The 20,710-nt window shown below is 42.8% G+C and overlaps 1 protein-coding gene across 1 annotated transcript in view; it reads left to right on the top strand.

The window, feature by feature from the left end:
* PTPRT (protein tyrosine phosphatase receptor type T) overlaps nt 1-20,710 on the top strand; it is a 765,643-nt gene that overhangs the window by 657,290 nt on the left and 87,643 nt on the right. Inside the window, exon 18 of the mRNA XM_065893296.1 lies at nt 19,941-20,131. Coding sequence (XP_065749368.1) covers nt 19,941-20,131 — 191 coding nt within the window. The remainder of the gene's footprint in view (nt 1-19,940; nt 20,132-20,710) is intronic.

Here is a 20,710-nt window from a genome sequence, read left to right as displayed (position 1 = left end):
TGCCCATGCCATTGCTCTGTCTACAGCAGGGTGGACAAACTACAGCCCACAGGCCAAATCCAGCACACTCTTTGTTTTTGTAAATAAAGCTTTACTGGAAAAGAGCTATGCTTATTTGTTTACATCTTGTCTATACATAGCTGTTTTTGTGCTCCTGTCGGTAGAGTTGAGTAATTGCTATTGAGACCATCTAGCCCACAAAACCTGAATATTTACTCTCTGGCCCTTAACAGAAATGTTTTATAACTCCTCATCTAGAACACTGGCTATACCCACACTGTTCCTCTAATTGGCTCCTTTAGATCTCAATTCATGGATTTTTTTTCCTTTTCTGACCCCTTTCTCCCCAGGCCAGATTGGATTCCTTTGTTAGGTGCTATCATAGAATTCTGTTTTCTCAGCACTGACCTCATCTTTCAAATGTATTTAAGGTCCAACTCTTCTGACAGTTGGCAAGATTCAAGAGGTGAGGACCATTTCTGTTTGCTTACTACTGTGTCCCCAGCATGTAGCATGGTGTGTGGCACAGAATAGACAGACAGAAATTCTTATTTAGTTGACTAGATGGATAAATGGATGGATGTGTAGATAGATGCGACTCAAGCATAGCAATACTAAGTCAGAATAAAAAGGAATATTTAGAAAGCCTGGTACAGCTGAAACGATACACTGTTGGCCCACTTTCTGCATTCAGAATTGACTGCAGCAGAGAAAGGAATCAAAGAATGTTTCTTTGCCAGTCAGCTGATATCCAGATCTTAGCATGTCTCCACCCCTGTCACCAACCTCTAGTCCGCCAATACTGGGGGGAATTTTACAAGTCCCTTTTCATTGTTCCTGCAAAATTGGGAGCTGCTACTGAAAATATCCTCAAGTAGTTAACTGTTGGCTGCTCTGGTAATGTGCTACAATCATTCCTCTATTCATAAGAAAAGGGAAGGATAACAGCTGGTGGTCTTCAGACCAGACACAAATATAGGCAAAGACTCAGATAGGCTGCTATCTGGCTCTGCCAGTGGACGAAACAAGAAAAAGAGTGAAGTCAGGAGGCAGATATAACAGACTGTGAGTCTCCACTGGTTGGTTGGCCTCACAAGTAGCCATGAGAACATCAGTTATCTGGGAATGTTCTGAGAGACAATGGGCATCAATTACATGGATCCAATCTATATGGTCACGGAGAGCTGGCTTCCCCACATGATTTGTCTTGGGAGCTGAGATGTTTTTTGGTTATTGAAACTCACTAAGTAGAAAGGAAGGGGTTTGAACTGTGTTCGTTTTTTAGATGAGAAGAAGCCAAAATGAGTTGATAGAATGTCAGTAGGAAATGGAATTTGGCTTCTTGGGCTGCTTCAGCATGATCAAGGAAAGTGTCAGGGCGGAGCTGAATCTTAAACAATGAGTGATCAGAGATTGTCAAGGCAGAAAAGGAGAAACATGTTATTGCTGTCTTTGTTTTGTTATGACACAGCACGTCAATACTTAATGGCATAAAACAACTACCATTATATTGTGCTCACAATTCTGTAGGCCAGAGTTGGGGCAGGGGTGAGCAGGGATAGTGGTTGTGTCTGCGTGAAAATGAGGAGACTCAGATGGAATGACTTGAATGGCCGGAAATAATTGGGATGGCTCTCCGAGAGCCATATGTCTGGGTCCTCATTTCTTCCTCAAGTGGCATCTGCTAGGGATGGAATGCCCAAATGGCTCATTTGTTTGTGTGTCTGACCCCTTGGTCGCAATGACTAGAACATCTGGGGATGGCTGGTCTCTCTCCCTATGCGTCTAACTTGGTCTTCTTTGTAGCATGGCAGACTTGCGGTAGTCAGACTTATTACATGATGGCTGGCTTCCCCCAGAGAGAGTGTTCTGAGAAAGCCAGGAGGAATGCCAGTCCTCTTAAAACTAGGTTGAGAACTGGCCAGCATTACTTCTGCATATCATTATTAAAAGCAGTCACAGGTAAGCCTAAAAGAGTGGAGAAGCAGGCTCCACGTCTCAACAGGGGAAATGGCACATGCCTACAGGAAGGGAAAGAATTAATGGTGGTCATCTTGGAGATTAAACTACCACACTGTTCTAAAAGAAGAGAATACATGTACATGGGCACCACGGTGTGAGGTCTACTTGGCTGATTAGAGTCAGCAATAAATAGGAATACTTTCTAAATCTCCAGTTTCCACTTAGGTTACAGTGATAACTCTTGCATTACTAGCACATGGTTTGGCAAGGTCTCTGAAGATCTTCAGAATCTGGAAAGAGCTTTTGCTCTCATGTACAATTCCTTGTGAGTGTGAATGTCTTCGCTAAAATACAGAGGAGTCCAAAAGACGTCAATAAAATGATCTTTTCCCTAGAGCTTGAGAGAGAATATGAAGGGCAGGAGACAGATGTTGGTGTCTCTGCCCGAGGGCCTGATCCTCCTTGAGACACCCTGACCCTGACCTCTTTCTCAGGAAGTCCTTACCCTTGGACTTGTAATTATGAGTAGTTTGACATCCCTGTAGTATTTGGATTTTTAACTCCATGGGATTAGGTGGTGGGAGATGAACCTAGAAAAGTGATCAAGGGCTGTGTCTTAAAGATTGTCAAAACTAGAGAGTTTGGAATTTATAATGTTTTCTGTAAGGAGCTAGCACAGATTTTAAGAAGTGGAGAAGCAGGATTGAGTCCAGTTCCAGAAAGATCATCCCACTGACAGTGAGGAGAATGTATTGGAGTGTGAGTTGATAAGACTAATAAAAAGTAAGTATTGTTTCTGCATGTATCAGATCCAAGGAAAGTGACTTAGCACAACACACGGCTGCAGTGGACATTTATTTTACACATGCATCCACACACACACACACACACACACACACACGCGCACACACACACCTGCTTACAGAATTAATAGTGACTACAAACAAATTGGTGTGGCCAGCTGTTTGTAATGAAGCAGGTGATAGGGAGAGGATGTTCTACAACATTCCATTCTCGGGACTGTTAAGTCCAGAAGTATTGATTAGATATCCATGCTTGCTCTATATTTTCTTGATCAGCCAGTATTTTGATGGTTTGATGCCTGAAAGTATTTGGACATATTCGATTTTTGAAATTAGTATCCTTATTCAGTTAATGTCTCATTGGGCCAATTCAGTTTTTCCAAGGTGAAAACCCCTTTCATCTTCAGGGTCTTTGATATAGGTTGGATGAAATTCCCTCTGATCTACAGATGTGAGAGAGGCTCAGAAAGTAAGAGAGTCACTCCAAAGTAGCAGAGTCACTTCTGTTTCTGCTACAGTGAAGACTCATGTGGTCCTCCACTGAGTCGTCAGCCAGCTGGGCCCTAGCAAATACATGCACTTGTAAATCTGGTCCCCATTCTTATTAATAACCCTTCTTTTACTGTCCCATCACTCTCCTTGCAAATTGATCCATCAGCAGAGGTTTACCTAATAATTCAGTGTCATTATTATGCTTTACTTATAAAATAGCTATTTGCCAAGCCTGTCCTGCAATTTAAAAATGCAAGTCCTACCACGCCACCATCCATCTGAAAACCTGTCGCCAGCTCCCCGTTGCCCTCAGAGTAAAGTTAAAATGCATCTCATGGCCTGTAAGACTCAGAATGATCTGATTCCTGTCTACGTCTTTGGTCTCATCTCTAACCACTCTGGATTTCTCAGTATAGTTCAGTCATATTGACTTTCCTTCTATTCTTGGAAAACACTAAGTATTTTCCAACATCATGGCTTCCACAATTCCCTTCCGTCTTCCTGGAACCTTCTCCCTTTCTGTCATTCATTGTTTACCCGTATTAATCCTTCAGATCTATGATTCTCTGTCATCTTTTGAGGACTTCCTAATCTCTAATATAAACAGTGACCATTTTTTTCTGGTCCCTTCTTTCACAAGTATTATGTATTCAGATATTTATCTAACAGTTTTTTGGTTACTGTCTGCCTTCTTCACAAACTGTAAGCTCCAAAGTGCAGAGGCCACTTCTGTTTTAACCATCACTGTGTCCCTAGAGACTAGCGTTAGGTGCTTGGTATATGACAGATGCTTGATGAGTATTTGTTGAATGAACCATTATGTTCATTTTGTGATCAAGATGGATCACAATGATTCACTATTCTGTATTCAGCCGACTATTCTTATGGACTGCGTGAAAAACGTGGTCCTGCAGTCTTGAAGATGACTAAGGTTACTCTTAGGTTTTGATCCCATGGTGGAGGTGGGGAGACCAGGAGGAGACCATTGCACTAGTCTGGGAGACGTAGATGGGGTGCTCTTTGCAATTCCTTTTCTTGGGAAGTCCTAATCCTAATATCTTTGTCCTCATCATTAATTCTAAAGACCTCATGGCCAATGATGGCATCCTTGGACTCCATCATTCAGTGCAGGACTGGAACACAGAAGGAACACTCTTCAGAACTACTTTGTGGCTACAGCTGCCCCTACCCTTGTGACCTCCCTTGTCTCCTCCAGAGGGCTGTATGCTTCTAACAATTTTTTCCTTCTCCCCCTCGCTGCTTCTCCCCAGTCACTGCTTAGCCTTCTCCAGCTTTATTCACTTGTGGGTATTCCCAATATTTGGGAAAATCTTAAAAGTCAACTTTTATGTTTAAGGAATATACCTCATTGTCTTTAAAGGGGAAAATAGAAGAAACTAACTTTTATTTAGCCCTAACTATGTACCAGGGGCTATGCAGGATGTTGTGATATGCTATATCCTTTAATCCTTACAACTTGTGAAGTGACAGTTATTATTGGAATCGGGCTTCTTTCACAAGTGTAGAGACTGAGGTTCAGAGATATTAAGTAACTTGTTCAAGGTCACATAGCTAGTATGAGTTATATCAGGGATTTAAACCTAATATTTATCTTGCATATGATCTGCCTACTATAATGTACTCCCTCCCAAGTAACGTGAGCTATGCAGACACTTGTGAGGCCGTTGGGGAGATGGCATACTTTGATGCTGATGTCTTCAAATCCCAGATTGCGCTACTCTCTTCAGTGATTAGAACATAATGAGAACCCTCCTGCCATTCATTCACTCAACAGTGTTTGTTGAGCACCTGCTATGTGCTAAACACGTGTTAGCTCTCATGCTACATCAAGTGAATAAAGCAGGGAAAATTCCCTCCCTTTATGTCCTCATAAAGCTTACGTGGTAGTGGTGGTAGGGAGTGGAAAGAGAGAGACAGAAAATAAACAGTGGACAATAAAAAGATAAGTAAATTATATGGCATTATAGAAAATGACAAGTGCTATGAAAAAAATGGAAGAAGATAAGTGGTATTTGGAGTTATACGTGGGGGAACATTGCAGTTTTACAGAAGATGAAATTTGACCGAAGACTTGAAAAAGATAAAATGTCAAGAGTGTCCCTGTTCGAGGCACCCAGGGCAAGAGTGTGCCTGATGTTTTCAAGGAAAAGCAAGACTCTATTCTAGCTGCAGGGGTCCAGAGAGCAAGGTTTTCATGATGAGCAGTCTACGCTGTTCTTTGTTGGACAGAACTTGGAAGTCCAAACCAGTAGAGCCCACAAGAAGCATGGACTTCTCTCAATGCACATCCTTTCAGAAGGCACCATAGTAAATAGGTTAACCCAAGGTGCTTCCAAAGGACAACAAAGACCTTTGTACCTATGAAGCCACTGCTTTCCATGTTTCTCTTTGGTGCTGATTCTGACCTTTCTTAGCCCAGTAAGGTCTGGCATTGAAGCCTTTCTCCACTTGCCCATTACTCAGCTCTGCTGTGACTCCAGTCTGGCTATACTGGACTTCCCAAGTTCTCTCTCTCTCTCTTTTTTTTTTTTTTTTAAATAAATTTATTTATGGCCGCATTGGGTCTTTGTTGCTGTGCACGGGCTTTCTCTTGTTGCGGCAAGCGGGGGCTACTCTTTGTTGCAGTGCCCGGGCTTCTCATTGCGGCGGTTTCTCTTGTTGCAGAGCACGGGCTCTAGGCACACGGGCTTCAGTAGTTGTGGCACGCGGGCTCAGTAGTTGTGGCTCGCGGGCTCTAGAGCGCAGGCTCAGTAGTTGTGGCGCACGGGTTTAGTTGCTCCAAAGCACTTGGGATCTTCCCAGACCAGAGCTCGAACCCGTGTCCCCTGCAGTGGCAGGCGGATTCTTAACCACTGTGCCACCAGGGAAATCCCTCCAAGTTCTCTTTTAAGCTAGTCACTCAGGCTATGACCATGGTGATTTCCCTGCCCTCCCCCACTCCCCGAATCTAGTACATCTGCCCCATTCAGACGTATTCACTAGGTCCCTGCTTGGCAAGGAACCCAGTGTAATGTTGCTAAGGGTGTTAGCTGGCAGGATCACTTCTGTCATTGTTTTCTAAAAGCACCATTGCATTTTCAACTGCCCCTAAACATGGTGAGCATTTAGTCACCATTCTAAGTCATTTATTTAACATGAAAATTTATTAGTTAGGCCATTGTTTAGCAAATTCATCACATTGCACTTTTTACTTAGCAGAATCACTTAATTAGTGTTTTATTACTGGAATCGACTGTCAATTATGTGGCTAATTCATTTACTTAGGGAATGAATGTTTTATCTGCGTAAGGCAATTCAAAGTGCACTGTTAACTCTTCAGCGATTAAAGACGCTTGTCAGTGGCAATTCATGTTGTAAGGAAAATTAAATCATTTATTTCCCGTGAAGTATCAGGTATTGGAAAAATCTTTGGAAAAGTGTAGAGAGGGTAGTTTAGAACCTTTCATGAATTAAAGAACTTTCATTAACTGAGTGCTAATGAAAGCTAAATAAAAGTAGCTGGAGGGTTTTGATTGGACCCCTTGGGATAAGTTATTATAATATGTATACCCATATGTGTATGTTGCTGTAACATATATAAATGCTCTTTTATTGACATTATTTCTTTGGGCTCTCACAAAGGCATTGTGGGGTGACATTGGGGTTTGTAATTGGCAGCCTCTGAGACGGCCCCGATGACTCCTGCCTCCTTTCACACATCCTTGTATTATCTCTTCCTCTGAATGCAGGCTGGATCTACTGACTGGCATCTAATGAATAGAATGTAACAAAGTATTGAGGTGTCACTTTCAAGATTAGGTTATAAAAAGTCTGGGGCTTCCATCCGGGCTGCTCGCTTTCTCTCTCTTTCTCATTTGCTCGCTCCATGGGAAGCCAGCTGCCATGTTATGAGTTGCCCTATGGGGAGACCCACTGGCCGTGGTTACTCCAGTAACCCATGAGAAAATAAGTTTGCTAGTGACCGCATGAGTGAACTTGGAATCAGATTCTTCCCCCCGGGTGAGTCTTCGCATGCAACCATAGTCACGTCTGACAGCGTGAGTGCACATTCATGAAAGACCTAGAGCTAGAGGTACCCGTGGAAGCGGCACTCAGATTTCCAACCTACAGAAACTGTGAGCTAGTAAATGTTTGTTATTTTAAGTTGCTAATTTGGGGGGTGGTTTGTTAAGTAGTGATAGATAATTAATGCATGGCTTAATATGTGATATGGTATAAGAATTTACCAAAAGCTTTTTGGTTAATAAGTAGTAGAGCCAGGATTTAACCTTGGTTCTTCTGTTGCATTTCTATAACCAAAAGAGAATAGGAACTGTAGTTAAGATCTCTCACTGAAACTTTCAGGGGTCCTTAAAGCATTGACACCCCACAAGTGCTACTATTCAGAGGCAGTTTCTCTATAACCATGATTCCCTTATGACCTGCACACCTTTATTACCATGAGAAGAAGCCACTGGAATTCTGGAGAAGTTGGTGAGCAGCAGGCTTGTAGGATTGATCTTCTTTACTATGTTTCAATCAGGAATTGAGTCAAAATTCCCCTTTCTGGCCCCCAGTCACTGCCCTGACCCCCATTAAATGGTTGTAACAGTAGTTCCCAAACATGACTGGCCCCAAACTAAAGCTACTAAGTCCTTAGGTCTAGGGAAGAAATCTATATTTAACATGTTCCCTGAGTGACTCTTGTATGGCCCAATGGTTTGGGATCCACTACATAAAACAAAGTAGGTTGCCATTTCAGTCAACTTCTATAATTCAACAGCTGAGGGTCTGCTAGGCTAACCCTTGATGTGCACACACAGCTTTATCAGTTCTTATGAGAGTGTTAGGTATCTTTCCTTCCCAGAGTAAAGGCCAGCAGCATTGATTGCTTGAATGTTTTTGTTTGGTTGGCTTCGAACAGTACTAAGGTGTACCACCTCATTCATTCACTAGAAGCAGAAAGGACAGTGCTTGCTTTATTGAGTAACTCCAGGACCATTAACAAACAAATTGTATTTCTTAACTGGAAGCTCCCTTAAAGACCATCTAATCTCTTACCACTCAAAGCGCAGGTCCACGGACCAGCAGCATCTCCGTCACCTGGGAGCTTGTTACAAATGCAGACTCTCGGATCACATTCCAGACTCACTGAATTAGAATATGCATTTTAAACTATCTCCAGCGTGTATATTGAAAGTTGAGAAGGAGTGGTCTAATTCAACTTCATAATTCTAAAGTTAAGATCCAGAAGGTGAAAGTAATTGTGCAAGACAATTTAGTGGCAAAACCAGGACGAAAACTCAAGTCTTATAACTCCAAGACTGTGTTGTTTCCACTCTATTAATGTTCTGTTGTCTTTGTAGCTTATTATATCCACACACTCTGCTTAAGTATCCAGGGCATAGTTTAAAGTGAAGAAAGCAGGCTTCTCTCCATCCAGGATAATGGCAAACGCGTTTCAAACAGCTGTTGCACATTTCAATTTCCTCTCCCTTTCCCAGACAAGTTTAGCATTTCATTTTCTCTTTCGTATACATGAACAAAAGACAAAGTCACCTGTCAGGCTGAAGACTGTAAAACCTGACAAAATTGAGTTTTTCTAGTTTAGCTAAGTATCACTCTGCAACTGTTTTGCATACCTTTGTCTTACTATGATTTTGACAGATGAGAGAGAGGAAATGTTTTCGATGTGAGGCATTATTTACTTTTTTTTCCCTTCCATCACGTACCTTCCTATGAGGACGTGGGTCTCAGAGTGCGGTGATACGTACACAACACAAAATGCTGGGCTGGTTGTTTTTAGTGTGAGCACAACTCTGGAGCGAGGGAGAAATTCCAAATCATGCCCTGCCCAAGCTGGAGTCACAACAAAGCTGTAACCTTCAGTCTGACAGAAACGCACCCTTCCCCACACAATCTGTCATCCCCCCTGTACAAACCTGTCTCAAAAGCCACCCTAGAATCCCTCTGTTTCCTGCTTGCAAGAATATCAAAGCCATACAATTTACTTTTCTTTATTATTTCTGCTTCAAGTAACTTACTAAGCAGGACATGTTCCTCTACGTTCTTTGGAATATCCTATCTATACTAACACGAACAGCCATGCACAGACTTTTCTACTAATAGTATTAAATGACTTCACAATGATAACATTGTGTAAACTCACATTTTCTTCTTAATATACTTCATTCTCATCTGATAAGCAGTAGAATCCCCAGGAAGCCATTCCTTACCAGCCAAAATTTGTACCACACTTTAGCATCTGTTTACAAAATCCTTTAGGCACATGTATCACTGCCTGCTGGTGGGGTATTTTTCTACTCATCGAAGTTCAGATAGTCCGTTACTTCAAACAGAAGTGCAAGTGGATGGTGACTTAGGCAATAATTAAACACTGGACTTAGACGTTACAGAAAAGAGTTTGTGTTCCTGGTGAGCTGAAACGTTTTAAAATTTCAGCATTATACCCCTTCTCCTTTGTAGTTCAGCAGTATATTTCCAAGATCCCATACGTATCCCTCAGCTTTGTTCTCTCCTTTCCTAGTTTGATCACTGAGCAGTTAAGACCAAAAGCATCCTCTTGTTGCTACAGGTCTGTTGCTTCTGGCTCGCCAAGTGATCTTCATTTTTGTTTGAATTAAGTTTATAAAACCTATGCTGTGAACCCTGGTATCAGCGCTTTTGCTGTCTTGTTTTCCCGCTGATTTTCATGAAATTGTGACAAAATGAAAAAAAAAAAAAAGACTTTCAAAGTCTTTTTTTTTTTTAACAGTGAAATCCTTTCTTCAAGCACAGTCATACCTAGAAGTCTATTTTTTTTAACATCTTTATTGGAGTATAATTGCCTTGCAATGGTGTGTTAGTTTCTGCTTTATAACAAAGTGAATCAGTTATACATATACACATGTCCCCGTATCTCTTCCCTCCGGCGTCTCCCTCCCTCCCACCCCTCTAGGCGGTCACAGAGCACTGAGCTGATCTCCCCATGCTACGCGGCTTCTTCCCACTAGCTATCTATTTTGCGTTTGGTAGTGTATATATGTCCATGCCACTCTCTCACCTCGTCACAGCCTACCCCTCTCCCTCCGCATGTCCTCAAGTCCATGCTCTAGTAGGTCTGTGTCTTTATTCCCGTCTTACCCCTAGGTTCTTCACGACCTATTTTTTTTCTTAGATTCCATATATATGTGTTAGCATATGGTATTTGTTTTTCTTTCTGACTCACTTCGCTCTGTATGACAGAAGATGTGGCGCATATATACAATGGAATATTACTCAGCCATAAAAAGAAACGAAATTGAGTTATTTGTGGTGAGGTGGATGGGCCTAGAGTCTGTCATGTAGACGTCTATTTTATCAAACAGATAAAAACCATCTACCTCTGGCTGCAGCAGAGGTGAGGGAAAACTCAAGTGCTTGCTGAGCATTGCACACGCGTGTGCACACACACACACACATGCACACACACACACAAAACCCCCCATGAGGGTCCAATTCACTCCTGACCCACAGAAGACACTCTGAACAGAGGTCTCCCTTCCAAACTCTGGCTCAGCTCTTAGGTCACTAAGTGCACAGACTAATATAATTCACTTATTCCTTCCCGTGGATACCACATGCATGAAACTCTCCACATTATGATTTACCTAAAATAAAAATAACGATCTCTACAGCTGCTCACTTAAACAAGTACAGACTGATGGCTCCTAACTAAAAGGGCATGAGTCACAAAAGCAAGGCCATAACATGAATGACACCCTCTAAGATCAAGCAGTGCACAGCATGCATGGTCACACATGGCCACCCTGTGGACCCCTGGATTAGAGGAGCCTCAGGAAAGATGGGGCCCAGTTTATGGGGCTCTAGTAGACCACGGGGTTTCACTGAGAGACACTTTTCTCATTATTGCTACAGTCACCCAGAGTCCAGGAAGCAGCCCAGAGAAACTCAAAGGCCAGTGTTTTGTTACGTGAGGGATCCTTGGGCTGGAAGTACTTCTGCATCTTGGCTGTGGTGGTCACAGGAATCTACACCTGTGATTAAATTACATACAGCTGTGAACACACGCGCACAGGTGCACGTAAAACTGGTGAAATCCAAGTAAGTTCAGTGGAGTGTGTTCGTGTCAGTTTCCTGATTGTGATGCTGTGTATAGTTATGTAAGATGGTATAACTTGGGGAAAACTGACTGAAGGGTATATGGGGCCTCTCTAAGTTATTTCTTACGACTGCATGTGAATCTACAATTATCTCAAAATAAAACTTTAAGAAAAAGCTGGTGCTCTGGTAAAGGGCTGGAAGGTAACTTCTGACCCTGGCCACATCCATCAGAGTCTTCAGATGTGTTTCATGTTTTTCCCAGTTACTCACTCGCCGATCCAAGCGTGTGATAAAAGTGTTCTACCCGTTTCTAGAAACTGTGAAGTGGTTTTTACGTGTCTTTTTTCTTAATCATTTTTGGTAGACATTTGTCTCATTTATCAGTGTTTTCGAAGGAAAGAACCAGCTTTTGTTTTTCTTCAGCTTCTCTGCTGTGTCCTTAACTTCCATTATGTCCTATTATCATTTGTTCTTATATTTATCTACTTACTTTCAGTGACTATATTTTTCATCTCTAGAAGTTAAATTTGTATTTTGCAAAGTCACTCATCCTTTCTCCATGATGTGTTGCCTTATTGCTGTGGTTCACAGTCCTTCCACATTCTCTTTAATCAATCTAAGTGTATTTATTTTATTGTCTCTTAGACAGTTTTATTATTTTTCAATCCTTGGCAGACATATCTCTCTGGGTGTCATGTCTGCTGACGCTCCCTTGTGGGGATAAGCTTGCTCACGTGGCTTGTCATTCTTTACATTTTATTTTTCCGCTGTGAATTCATCTTTAGTGGAGGCGGTTTTGTGCCGCGGGAATTAACATGTCTTAGATTATGAAAATAGCTCTATAGAGTGGTTCTCATTTGCTTGTCAGGACCGGAAGATTTTCTGTGGTATTACATGGATTTTGTATGTTGATTGCTAGGTTTGCAGTTGCTCTGTCACATGCAGAGCACAAATGCAGACCCCAGACCAAAATGTGGTGGGGGTCCAGAGTTCCCTTTGTTTATTGCCTCTAGCTATTTGAAAACTATAAACCCTTCTTTTTATTCTACTAATTGATACCTTTAACTTAAGTGTGCACATACACACATGTGCACACACACACAGATATGCACACACACGCTTGAAATTAGATCCTTTACTTAAGAGCAAGATTAAAATAGTATGTATTGACTGTCTATTATAACAGGTGAAGAAGTTGATTTTTTTCCCGTGATCCATCAGTCACCCATTTCCTCGTTTTTGTTAGTAACATTTCAGAATTTAATCAAGTATTTTTATATTAGATGTTTTTACATAGTTTCTCATTAACAATTCTTTTTTTTTAGTTCATTGTGTTTCAACTCACATTTATTTTGATTTTAATACTCATATCTATGTTTAACTGATTTTGGTGTATAACAAATCAGTTCTTCTAAAATACAATTTCCTCCGATCTTGTGGGAGTTTTTAACTTTTTTTAACTAAAAAATTGTTTCCTTATTTCCCCACCTCCCCAAGCCTCTAGAAAAGAATCAGAGCCAGTATAATTTCTGAATCTTTGTGCATCAGGGAACATCTTTCTGTAGCCTCACAAATGAAAAACAACTTACATCAGGGTATGATTTTGGAGTCACAGCATATTTCCCTCAAACATTTTGTTCCGGGGCTTCCCTGGTGGCGCAGTAGTTCAGAGTCCGCCTGCCGATGCAGGGGACACGGGTTCGTGCCCCGGTCCGGGAAGATCCCACATGCCGCAGAGCGGCTGGGCCATGGCCGCTGAGCCTGCGCATCCGGAGCCTGTGCTCCGCAACGGGAGAGGCCACAACAGTGAGACGCCCGCGTACCGCAAGAAAAAAAAAAAAAAAAAAAATTGTTCCAATGATTTTTGGCATTTAAATTTGGGCAACAGAAAATATGGTTAGCATTGTTTCTTTTTCTTTATAGATAGCCTTTTTTTCCAGCCTAGATGTTTATCTCAGTATTTCTACATCAATAATATTTAATAACATTATCAGGAGATTTGCAGGAGATTTGTTCTAATTTTAAATTGTACATGGAGAGCTCTTTACATTTTGTTCATTTTGGGGTTTTATTCTGCCAGAAAGCTGTCTTTACATTGTATCCTTTATTATTGCATCTATTTGGTTTATTCTATTCTCTTCTTTAGTAGCAGCAATTATCTTTTATATGTCTGTTTTTTCTCTGAAAATGTCTTTTTGGTGCCTTCACACGTGAACACACATGAGCAGATGATAGATTCCAAGGAAAAAGAAGTCTCATTGTTCTCATTCCCATATATGTTCACTACAAGCGTCTCAAATTAATTCTCCACAAGTTTCTGCCTGTTGCTTATTCTCATTACAGATTCCATTGTCCATTCAAATTCTGCTCCTCCATTTTGGTTTCCTTACCATCGTTCCTTGCCTCACTCAGCAAATTTTCCTCTAGTTGCTTCTTCACTTGATCCATATTTTGGAAAAGCTGTCCTCTTATTGTTTAATCTTTCACTTTCTTTATTCTTCCATGTTTTCTTGAATTTCATGCCATCTAAAATGCATTTCTGTTTTCCACTGTGTAGGTTATAGAAAAAAATCAAATGGGCTTAAACAATAAGTTAATGTGTTATCTTACAGAACAGGAAGTCAGGAGTTAGAGGAGGTTCCATTGATTGGTTAAATGAGATGCCCAAGAATGTCATTAAAGCCCCCCGTCCTTTCAAGCTCTCCACTTTGCCATCTCATGTTGGCATTGCCCTTAGCCTGGATCCTTTCTTGGATGCGAGATTGCTTTAGCAGTTCCAAGCATCAAACCCGCACATGGTAATGTCCAGTAGGAGACAGAAGCCCCTGGAATATGCTTCTTAGAAGTAAGGAAATCTTTCCTAGAAGAAAATAGAACTCCCCTAGTAGACCTTCCCCCCTAGCTCATTGAAAATTTTTGAAAATTGGCAAAGATGATAGGAACATCTGATTGGCTTTAAAAAATCAGGATTTTCCCCTACGTCTTGGAATAGGGTCATCCTCCTCTGAGTCACATGGGGAATGTGTGGGCACGCAGACTCGTTTGGGGGTTCTGCCAGAAAGGAAGAAGGTGAAAGATGGCTGTTGGGTAAACAGTCAACACTGACTACTTTTCTTTTGAAAATTTTATTTTTATCAGCATCCAGAGTGTCATTTTTCTTATTTTTCACATCACAGATTTTTCTGAGACTCCGTATTGTTTTGTTTCTGTTTTCCTTAACTTCGAAGAAGGAGAGGTCTCTAGGGACTGGTGTTTGCCAATAAACAGAGAAGGCAGATTCTTATCGTTGCTTTTGCTGTTAAACTGATTGGAATCCTTTTCTTGTGACTTAAACAGGAGAAGTAACGGAGGTTCACAGTCCCCATCCCTATGTGATGTATCTTCCTCCATCCTTCCAAGTCATGTGAGAGCTGTGGAAGAAGGAATTCACACTCTCTCCACAAAGAGAAAGATTGATTTCTTTATCAGAAGGAGCAAATGAATCCAGAAGCACTTTCCTATGACTGTTCCCATCTCAGATTTTTTCTAATACTGAATCTGAGTGCTGGGGTACAAAGGTGTTTATCCACCCCCTTTTGTCTTAGCCAATGAAAGGGACCGAGGAAGAGAAAGGGCTTGGAGATGCCCGATGCCCATATTTGCTGGCTAGAGCCTTTGATTCTCTGAGCCCAGGAAAGAAAATGGGAAAAGATGAAGCATTTCTTTTTTGTCTTTCGAGCCAGTGTTGCCTTAAGTAACGAAGTATAACTGTGTCGATTGTCAGTTGTATAATGTCAATTGTATAATGTCCATTTCAGTTCCGTAGAATGTGGCACAGTGGGATGGCATTCTACTTAACTATTAGTTTTACAAGTTCAACCCTATGGAGTTGGTCAGGCTTAAGACAGGGAGAAAAGGTAATTCCTATATAGATATGCACTATTCAACATTCCTGAGGGGATATGAGATGGGGGTATGTGAATCTACTCTTTCTCGAAGGTCACAAGTCTGTATACACCTAATCTTAGTTTAAGTCAGAGCTAGCATATCACACCCCTGATTTTCTATTTCACCGTCATTTTTAATGAGATAAAGTAAAGCAATGGTTGAAAATAGATTTAAAGAAAAACTTTGAAGACATGACTATATAGATATGCACTCTTCAGTGCAGTAGCCACTGGTCACGGGTGGCTATCTATGTTTAAATTAATTGAAATTGGGTTAAAGTAAAAATCTAGTTCCTCAGTCCCACTAGCCACATTTCAAGTGCTTGACAGTCATAGGTGACCAGTGGCTACCATATTGAATGTGCAGATACGGAGCACTTCCATCGTCATATGAAGTTCTGTTGGGCGGAGCTGTGCTGGAGCCGTCTTACACTAGATCAGTGTCCTTTCGAGTTCACTCTAGCTCGAAGTCAGCTCTCTTTAGAACTTGATTTGGCACTGGATGTACACCCGCCCTGTCTAATACTATAGCCACTTAACCATATGTGGTGTTAAACACTGGAAATATGGCTGGTCTGAGTTGAAATGCTTTATAAGATACACATTGGATTTCAAAGCCTGAGTATGAATACAGAACGTCAAATATATCATTAATAATTTTATACCAACTCTATGTTGAAATATCATTTCGATGTATTGGGTTAAACAAAATTTCTTATTGCAGTTAATTTCACTTGTTCCTTTTTGACCTTATTGAACGTTGCTATAAGAAAATTTTAATTGACATACGTGGTCCATGTTATATTTCCACTGGACCTCTTTACCCCCTGTGGAACTCCAGAATGCTCTCCCTTTCGCTGTCTCTTTCTCTAGATCTGTGCTTCCTAGTGCAGTAACCATAAGCCACATGTGTACATTTAAATTTAAGTGAATTAAAATTAAGCAAAGTGTAAAATGCAGTTTGCCCATCACATTAGCCGCATTTCACACACTCAGTAGTCACGTGTGTTCAGTGGCTACCATATTGCACAGCACAGATGCAGACCATTTCCGTCATTGTGGAGAGTTCTGTTGGACAGAGCTGGTACAGGTTGTACACAGTGATGGCAAAAACGACAGAAGTGGGGCGTGGATGCCTAAAGCTTGGGCGATGTTTCCACGGTGCGTAACGCTGCAGCACGTTATCCTCCCACCTCCTGGAGCCCATCTGTTCCACCTTTGTCGGACATGTTTATGCACATCTTATCTCCTCTTCTCTCCTGCAAGGGCTGTGGCAGCGTATCACCCTCTGAACACACTTTCCTCCACCCTCCTGTCTGTACTTATATCTAGCACCGTGCTTTGTACACTATAGCTACTCAGTAAATATTTGTTAACCGGCTGGAGTGGCAGTTCCTAGCAAGCGATTGGACATATGTGGCTGTTGCTAGTGGGAGATCTCTAATGGCTTGGTAGCAGGGGGATAAAAAAGAAAGAGAAGGTCAAAGCCGGGTTCCCAAGGAAGAAGGAAGAGCGACTGACAGAGAGACAGAAAAGAGGAAATCAGAGGGACGGTGGTGACCTGGCATCTCATACGCGTCACCATAATCCCTCTGCTCGCGCTAGCAGCCCTTCACGGGCAGCAACAAGACACATTGCGGGGGAATTCACAGCCTTAGACAACAGCTATAGAAAAGGTGCAAAAGAAATCCAAAATATTATTATGTGATAAATAAACATGTAAGGCCTATAAATGAGCAGTTGAAATGGCATGAAAATTAAGCGTCTGGTGAGGAGAAAAATGAAAAATGTTCTCTCCCTGGGCCAGCTGGTTTGAGTTACATTTTATGTAACATGTGTATGTTACATTGTATGTAACATGTGTAGCATGTGGATTCCAGCACCCTTGTTGAATTAGCAGCAGAATCACACATTAGTTTTAAGGCTCCCTCTTGAAAAGGAACATCGTAACGATTTTTAATTGGGGCTGATAAAAATGTAGCATTACTTGTAGGTTCCTGAGAGAAGTGAGTTGTGAAATTGGGTTTTCATTAAACCTAATGATGGAAAATTAAGTATAGTGAGTCTGGTGAAATGGGGTGTGATAAAAGGCATCACTTCTGCATTATCAGGGGTTAATAGGGAATAGGTGAAGTAAGATACATTGGAAAAGGGAGTCCAACTAGTTGAATTAATAAACCTTGAAACTCCCTTGGTTCCGAGTCTTCATAGCATCATTAGCACCAGCACTGACATTATTACAATGTTACAGCAATACAAGTTGCTAAATTTCAGACACGTTTGTTTTCCATCCCAGTGTTGGTTTTGCTGACACCAAGTTTACAGTCTGTCTAGCAATGTGTTTAGAGGAAAATATCCATATTGGTAGCTATTTGGTTTTGGGAACACTTGGCATCTCACAGAAGTTGTCAGATGCTCTTTCCTAAGGAGCCTATCTCTGCCAGGCAGCTGGTCTCCCAGGCAGCCCAGGTCCCAGGCCCGTGGGTCTCTGAAGATACCTGTCACCATATATGATAGTGGCTTAGGTGGGAGACACTCACAGAGCTCCAGGCATTGACTCCGGTTCATCCTGTCCTGGGAATCGTGAAGTGCAGCATCTAGAGAAGCAAACTCAAGTGCTCCTTTTTTCTCCATCCCCATGAGTGATATTCACTGGAAGGAGGCCTCAGATCCATGGCAGCTGGGACGCCTACAAGAAATAGCATGAGTCTTCAACGAGGAGTCTTATGAAAATCCTTCAGTGGTTTCCCACTGGCTTGAAGATTCTTAGACATTCACACCTTTCTAGGCTGACCTCACACCGTGTCTCACGGCTTTACCCCCGTCATATTTCCACCCTCTACCTCCACTCCGTCATATCTTCCTTGCCCTTTACCTAGATGTGCTTGGCTTTTCCAGCTTCTCCACTCATGCTTCCAGTGGTTCTTCTTGTCTGTCTACCCTACGAGACCACCCAGCCTTGAGGGTGAAACCTGTATTCTGTGCAGTTCCAGTGTCTACCAGAGTCCCTGGAACAGAGTGGGGTCTCAGTAAATCTAACTCCTGATCACAAGGGTGTGATGGAGAAGGGAAGCTGTGCCTACATTTGCCAGCTCTGTGTTTAAGCAACGCCAGTGAAGACGTGTTACCTGTTACCTCAAATCCCAGGAGAAAAGTAAGCCGTATCTTTCTCATGCTTGTCAGAAAACTTGTGCTTACATCTCACCTAGGCCCTTCTTCCTGGTGCATAAACCTATATATTCTAGATCCTTCTGTTGGCAATCCTTCCTTACTAGGAAGAGTTTTGCTCATGCTATCACATAGGAGGAAAGTTCACTTTTACATACAGAATCAGTGTTTGATGGATTATTGTGACAGAGAGAAACAAGCTGAAAGATACGTGGATTTTGAGAAGACAGGTTGCAGAAAATGAGGAATGTATGCTAGAACTCCCAGGGAAAGAGTGTGGCATAGGCCCCGTGGGGTCTGCCTTGGTCCCTTGCGGTGCCTGAAAACATCTGGGTGAGACACATCAGATCTGGCAGTGCTCATCTTCTGCATGCCATAAACAGGAGGATCTAGAGCATAGACTGTCCATGTCTTTGGGAGGAGGTTGGGGAGACCGAGCCTGAATGGTTCTGGGTAAGACGAACTGGCCCTGAAAGTTTGACAGTGTATGGCTGGCAGGGAGTTCATAGGGTAAGAAAGTGGTTTTACTGGTCTAAGGGGAGCAGAGGAATTCAAATTCCAACCTAAGCAGGCATCAGTTTTGAGAGTGGCCCAACTAGTAGGGAGCAGTTAACACAATTCAGTGTGTCTAAAGATTATTATCAGGCAAGATTATAGATCTTATACCAAGGATAGATGTATGAAGGACATGAGGCGTAGGACCCAGGCCTGGGAGAAGTAGCTGTCAGGACTGAAGGAGGAGGCTCAGGCTTCCCCACCTGCAAGGTAGGTTCAGCATCACTCCTGGATTAAGAGTGTTAAATTCTGGGGAAACTAGACAGTAGGCAGAAGGTGATCATTGTTGCAGAGCCCATAGCTGGAGAGCAGCTGAGAGGGTCAGGGTCCCTGCTATCTACTGCGGATCCAAGACTGGCTCCAATTCCTCCCAGTGTATGACCCAAAGGAAACAAACTAGTAGAGAAACCAGGTCACACGGGGATGCAGGCAAATGGACCGGAAGCAGACGCGTGGCTCTGATCTCCAGGGACCTGAGGCTCTCCTCACCTGCAGGCAGGCACCAGAGACGATTCCAGGTAGTCTGCTTCCTCAACAGGAGGGTGCTCCTAGTATCCATCCTGCCTGGCTTCTCACTGGTTCTGGGATTGGCCTGGATTGGCTGAGACCACCCTGACAAGTCTGAAGGAAGGACAGAAACAGGCAGGAGATGACAGCCAGCCTGGAACCCTGTCTTTACTCCATCAAGATGCACCCTTGAAGTAGAAACGAGCCAAGGGTTATTGTGTCACTGGTTTGTTTGTTGTTTTCATGTTTAAATCTGCAGCCACGCCAGGGAAACCGTGTTTCTTTATTCTTTCTGCAGTTCCCTGATCAGCTGAGTCCTGAGTTAGTTCCCTCTGCCCTCCTGAGGGCAACCTAGGGGAGGTACAGAGGACAGAGGACGTAACTCTTATAGGTGATGGTCTGTTCTCCCTCCTTCTTTTTGAAGCAGATGGCAGCCGTGGGGAGCTGTCCCAGCCCACCCTCACGATCCAGACTCACCCCTACCGGGCCTGCGACCCCGTGGAGATGAGCTATCCCCGGGACCAGTTCCAGCCCGCCATCCGGGTGGCTGACCTGCTCCAGCACATCACTCAGATGAAGAGAGGCCAGGGCTACGGGTTCAAGGAGGAATATGAGGTAAGAGACCAGCCTGCGGGAAACTGCCTGATGGGCACAGAGGCTTCGTGGGTACTAAAGATACTCAAAGTATGGTCCCGGGTTCAGCAGTGTCAACACCACCTGGGATCCTGCTGGAAATGCACCATCTCAGGCCCACCCAGACCTACTGCATCCGTTTAGAGTCACACCTGCCTGCAATGGGAAGATATCAATAGAATGGCTCCAGCCCCCATCCCACATGTTGTAGAAAAGCCAGCAGGTCACCCCTGCCAGTGATTTTCAGCAGGCCTGCTTGCTCCTGGTCACCTCTTGCCTCATGGTCATGCTTCTGTTGTGTTTTCAACACCCCCAAGTCAATATCGCATCTGGCGACTGCTGTCCTCCCTCTCTCGGTACCTGCTCCGCAACCCCAGCCTTGGACATCCCTTACCTTCCTCCCCAGCGAGTCTGTAATGCCAAGGATTCGTGAGTAGTAGTTGTTACGAAGGTTTAGGGAATCACAGAAGGATTGCAGCCGAGTACAGGAAGTACCTGAATACAAGTCCTCCTGAGGTGAGGTTCTGGTCACCAGACAGGTCTCTATCCACTTCCTTCCCA

This window comes from Phocoena phocoena, chromosome 15 (assembly GCF_963924675.1).
Source record: "Phocoena phocoena chromosome 15, mPhoPho1.1, whole genome shotgun sequence".
Classification (NCBI taxonomy): domain Eukaryota; kingdom Metazoa; phylum Chordata; class Mammalia; order Artiodactyla; family Phocoenidae; genus Phocoena; species Phocoena phocoena.
The sequence above is the reverse complement of the archived record's forward strand: the minus strand, read 5'-3'. Positions and strand labels throughout refer to the sequence as shown.